At 39.3% G+C, this 6,000-nt stretch overlaps 1 protein-coding gene across 1 annotated transcript; it reads left to right on the top strand.

Moving 5' to 3' along the window:
• Positions 1-3,029: 3,029 nt before the first annotated feature.
• On the top strand, positions 3,030-5,889 carry LOC135676681 (G-type lectin S-receptor-like serine/threonine-protein kinase At2g19130). The gene has a single exon (XM_065188128.1). The coding sequence runs from the start codon at positions 3,080-3,082 to the stop codon at positions 5,714-5,716; it is 2,637 nt and encodes an 878-aa protein (XP_065044200.1). The 5' UTR covers positions 3,030-3,079; the 3' UTR covers positions 5,717-5,889.
• Positions 5,890-6,000: the final 111 nt, after the last annotated feature.

The raw sequence follows: 6,000 nt of genomic DNA, 5'->3' as shown, positions 1-6,000 counted from the left end.
TAGAAATATTATATGTGCTTAGTGATAAACTATTTTTGTCAATAGAATTGACGACGTGAGAAGAAATATGATTAAATATTTTACTTTCATAAATATAAATATTTTAATATAATTTTTAAAAATATAAAATTTAAAATACTAAAGATAACTAATTAGAGGAGGATAATATGTAATTAACTCAAGACCCAAAAGGCTAATTATATATTACTCATTATAATTAGTTAGATTTAGTATCCCGATCATTATATTTTTAAAAATTATTTGGGATCCCTATATGTATAAAAGTAAAATAATTAATCATGTTTCTTCATATTTCATTGATTTTACTAGTGGAAATATCATAGAATTTATTATTTCGCATGTATTGATTTTATCTTATTTCGATTTATCACTCAGCATGTATGGTATTTCTATAGAATAAAAAAAATAATTAAATATTTTATATTATATAAAAATATTAATATAATTTAAAAAATATATAAAAATCGAAATATTAAAAATAATTAATTATAAAAAATATAATTAATCTCTTAATAGATGATTATCACTAACAAATTCTCGGGTTAGCATATTATTCTTTTATTATTTCATATTATTTGAAAAAAAAAATAGACTAGTGATGCTATCAAATTATCGGATGGAAGTCCTACTACGAAACCCACTCAATACCGCCAAGTTGTTGGCTCTTTACAATACTTAGCTCTCATGCGTCCAAACATCTCATTTGTTGTCAATAAATTATCACAGTTTATGCAGCAACCATCTACTCTACACTGGTCTGCGGTCAAGAGACTTCTACGACATCTTAAAGGGACCCTAAATCATGGACTCTTTTTTCGTAAAGACTCTCCACTTCGTCTTCATGCCTTTGCTGATGCTGATTGGGCAGGTAACCTTGATGATAGAACATCCACATCGGGTATATTATCTTTCTTGGTGCTCATCCAATCAGTTGGAGTTCTAAGAAGCAAAAGATAGTCGCCCGGTCTACAACTGAAGCTGAATACCATGCCATTGCCGCTACCATTGCAAAACTCAATTGGATCATGAATCTACTCCAGGAACTCAACATCGATTCCACCCCTACAATATATTGTGATAATATTGGAGCTACCTATCTGTGCGCTAATCCGGTATTCCACTCCCGCATGAAACATATTGCTATCGACTTCCACTTTGTACGCGATCAAGTTGTCCGCCGTCAACTTCGTGTTTCTCATGTTCATATGGCTGATCAATTGATCAATTGGCCGACTCATTTACGAAGCCTCTAACTCGTAAACTTTTTGTACTACATCAGTCCAAGATTGACCTCAGCACCATCTTGCGGGGGCATGATAAGATGAGATTTCCCTAACTGTTTGAGGAAATCTCTCTACTCTGTTGAGGGAAATCCTTTGACCCGTTGAGGATTTCCCTTCTAACCTGTATAAAAGGAAGGGGGATATGTTAATAACAATCAACTTCTTCTACACTTATTTATCTATTTATTATCTAACAAAAAAAAAGGTACAAATTCTATCGAATGGAGATGCTATAGCTTATCCCATCATGTACTCAGATTGTTTTGATATCTATAAGATAATCATATTAATCTAAAAAAATCGACAGAAAATATATTAGAATTAATTATAGATCATTCTTTGTAATTGATTATGGTCAGTATTTTAGTTCCTATACTATAAAAAAATTATATTAAGATTCTTATAAATATAAAATAAAATATTTTATTTTATTTTTTATATTATCGATTTTACTAATAAAAATATTATACGTGCTCAGTGATAAACTCTATAGTATTTTCGTCAACGGAATCGACAACGTGAGAAGAAACATGATTAAATATTTTACTTTCATAAATATAAATATTTTTAATATAATTTTTAAAAATATAAAATTTTAAAAATAGTTAATTAGAGAAGAATAATATGTAATTAACTCAAGCCCTAAGCAGTTAATTATATATTACTTATTATAATTAATTAGATTTAATATCCTGATCATTATATTTTTAAAAGGTACTTGAGATTTCTATCCTCATGAAAATAAAATAATTAACCATGTTTCTTCATATTTCATTGATTTTACTAGTGAAAATATCATAAAGTTTATTATAGATTTTGTCTCATTTCGATTTATCACGGAGCATACATGTATGATATTTCTACATAATAAAAAATAATAATTAAATATTTTATATTATATAAAAATCTTAATATAATTTTAAAAATATATAAAAAACGAAATATTAAAAATAATTAATTATAAATAAAATAATTAATCTCCCGACAGTTGATTATCACTAACATGTTCTCGAGTTAGCATATTATTCTTTTATTATTTCATATTATTTGAAAAAAGAAACTAAAAAAATTGCACTAAGGATAAGAATGAAAAAAAAAAAATCCAACCCAGCCACCGCGTTGCCTTTCCCATCCAATCTGACACGCGTTGAAGCAGACACGTAGGTAGGTAGCGGCAGGAAGTAGCTCATGAGTCATACATCTGTGGGACCCACCATCTCAGCACATATTATATTATATAATAAAGAGAGAGGGGGAAAGTAGGAAGCGGTGGATACAGAATCACCATATGAGTCTAACATGATACCGATGGAGGATACTCTCAGGCCATCTATGACTGAAAAATGACTAATGTTTGTTGACCGATATTCCATCGGTCGATTGTGGTGAAGCCTTAACTAACATTTAAGTACCATCCATCCATCATAATCAGTTGATGTGTGTGTTTTCTTCAGCATAACTAACCTTTCTCTCTCTCTCTCTCTCTCTCTCTCTAATATATATATATATATATATTATTGCACATACAAATATCTTATTGATATCATATGGACACTCGTGCGTCCTATGATAGTATATCTTACTAATCTCTTTTTATTATTTACTAATCTTTGATGAGTGTGAAACCAAAAGTAATGAGAGCGTAAAATGTTTCTTTTCGTCTGAAAAGTATAGGCAGCCGAAACGTAGGCTTCTACACGGCTCCATCTTTCTTCTTACACACCTTATCACACCGAAGTTCCCCACTGTTCCTTGCTAAGCACAAACATTGACCGATGATGCTCTCTTCTCCAAATTCCCATGTTTTAAGCAGCCTCTCTCTCTCTCTCTCTCTCTCTCTCTCTTCTATGTTCAAAAGAATAAACAAGCATTTCCTTCTCTCTATTATCTCTCTCATGGCTACTCAAGGCGATCTCTCCTTGTATTCTCGCTGCCCAAACTTCTCCTCCACCCTCCTCTTCTTCATCTTCATCTGCTTCAGTGTCATTCCCTCCTCTGCAGTCAATTATATCTCTTCCAATTACTCTCTCTCTGGAAACCAGACCATCACCTCCGCAGGTGGTGACTTCGCGCTAGGCTTTTTCCAATCTGGTAAAGGGACCCCCAACAGATACTACATCGGCATCTGGTTCAACAAGGTACCAAAGCTTACTTCCATCTGGGTGGCAAACAGAGACACTCCCATACCTGACCCGGCTGCAGCGCAACTCAAGATCTCCGATGATGGCAACTTAGTCCTCCTCAGCCAGTCTCGTACACAGCTACTCTGGTCCACTAACATCACCTCCCTGGCCTCCAACTCCACGGTTGCTGAGATCTTGGACTCTGGAAACCTGGTTTTGAGAGACCGGTCGGATCCATCCAAGCTCCTGTGGCAGAGCTTTGATCACCCGACCGATACATGGCTCCCTGGGGCAGAGTTTGTTCTGAACAAGGTGACCCGGAAGGGCCACGTCCTCACTTCATGGAGGAACTCCGATGATCCTGCTGCTGGACTCTTCTCCTTGGAGTTGGATCCCACCGGTATACGCCAAGTCATTTTGCTTTGGAACATGTCTGAGCAGTACTGGAGCACAGGGCCTTGGAACGGCCACTTCTTTAGCTCGATCCCGGAGATGACGGCCTACCGCGAGAACCCGACCGTCGTCAACGTTTCTGTCGAGTTCTTCTCCAACTCCACCACGAACTACTTCGTCTACCAACTCAGGGGTGATATGATTACCAGAACTGTAATAGATGTCTCCGGCCAGCTCAAGCAGCTTGCTTGGGTGGAAGCAGTCCAGGACTGGATCCAGTTCTTGTCTCTGCCCAAGCAGCAGTGCGATGTCTTCGCTGTCTGTGGGCCTTTCGGCAGCTGCAACGAGAATGGCTTGCCGTTCTGCAACTGCGTTGAAGGGTTCGGCAAGAAGTCTCCCGGTGACTGGAAATTGGGCGATCGAAGCCAGGGATGTGCAAGAAACACCCCGTTGCAGTGCGGCAACTATGGCTCGGCTGATGGGACCAAGGACTGGTTCTTGGCTGTCTCGAGCACCCGATTGCCCGATGATCCCCACGCGACGGCGGCTGCCAGTGCTGAGGAGTGTGAGCTGTTTTGCTTGGATAACTGTTCATGTACTGCTTTCTACTACTATAATGGTTGGTGTTCGGTCTGGTACGGTGGTTTGCTGAATCTCCAAGAGCCGTCGGATGGATACGTCGGAGAAACACTGTATGTTCGTTTAGCTGCTTCCGAGCTGCCAAGACAACCCAGAATCAAGAAAAGAACAGCTCTCAAGTTTGTGGTGGTCGGCGTTGCCATCGTTTTGGCTCTATTGGCTTTTGCCTTGGCGATCTTCCTGGTGCGTCGTCGGAGAAGAAGACATGGATCTAATGAAGAAGCAGAGGGGAATCTGGTGGTCTTCAGGTACGGTGACCTGCAACGAATGACCCGGAACTTCTCGGAGAGATTGGGCGGGGGAGGCTTTGGTTCAGTGTACAAAGGGACGCTCCCTGATTCCACTTCCATAGCTGTGAAGAAGCTCAGAGGCCTTCACCGTCAGGGAGAGAAGCAATTCCGAAGCGAGGTGAGCACTCTTGGAATGATTCAGCATGTCAACCTGGTTCGACTTCGTGGATTCTGCTCCGAAGGTAACAATAGGTTGCTGGTCTACGATTACATGACGAAGGGTTCCCTAAACGAACATCTCTTCCGGAGAGGTTCTCCGGCGATCGACTGGAACACGAGGTACAACATCGCCATCGGAACTGCTCGAGGACTGGCTTATCTCCATGAGCAATGCAGGGACTGCATCATACATTGCGATGTAAAGCCAGAGAACATACTCTTGGACGAATCCTTCCATCCAAAGCTGGCCGACTTCGGCCTGGCCAAGCTTGTGGGCAGAGACTTCAGCAAAGTTCTGACGACAATGAGAGGAACCGTAGGCTATCTTGCTCCGGAATGGATCTCCGGCGAGGCCATCACCCCCAAAGCTGATACCTACAGCTACGGAATGACACTCTTAGAACTGGTATCTGGTAGAAGAAACAGGGAACAGCCAGGGGAAGACAGTCCCTACTTCCCTGTGTTAGCAGCCAGAGAAGTCATCGAAGGCAATGTTCTTAGCTTGTTGGATCCAAGGCTTAATGCAAATGCCGACTTGAGAGAGCTTGAGAGAGCATGCAAAGTAGCTTGCTGGTGTATTCAGGATGATGAAGCTCACAGGCCATCAATGGCACAGGTTGTTCAGATTCTGGAGGGTGCACTTGAAGTTGAAGTGGCTCCCATTCCGAGGGCACTCCAAGTTCTTGCAGATGACCAGAACACCAAATGCATATGCATCTTCTCAGAGACATCCTCAGGTCAGAGTTCCATGAAAACACTTTCTGGCTGGAGTAGTTCTCAAATGGAAAGCCGCACTTCAGAAGTCTAAAGATATTGTTGGCTTCTTATTGCCAGTCAACTGACTTGAGATGGAATTAATTGTGAGAGCTTAGATTCTTTTACCAGATTTTGACCTTTAGATTGTATCAATAGAGGGATTTTTCCTTCCCTTCTTTTGTAGGAACCTTGATTTTAATTATGACTCTTAATTTGTTTCTCGGATCTCTACCATCGTTTTTTTAAATGATAATTTTCACTGATCTATTGTAAACTTGTCATCAGATTTGAATGACATTTTGTCATATTATAAATAAATTACTTAATTTATCATGA

Source organism: Musa acuminata, chromosome BXJ1-1 (assembly GCF_036884655.1).
Source record: "Musa acuminata AAA Group cultivar baxijiao chromosome BXJ1-1, Cavendish_Baxijiao_AAA, whole genome shotgun sequence".
NCBI classification, from domain to species: domain Eukaryota; kingdom Viridiplantae; phylum Streptophyta; class Magnoliopsida; order Zingiberales; family Musaceae; genus Musa; species Musa acuminata.
Note: the sequence above shows the minus strand (reverse complement) of the source record. Positions and strands in the feature narration are given on the sequence as shown.

What these genes read in the sequence shown, in the direction of transcription:
- LOC135676681 (XM_065188128.1), top strand. Translation starts at nt 3,080, where the DNA reads ATGATGCTCTCTTCTCCAAATTCCCATGTTTTAAGCAGCCTCTCTCTC.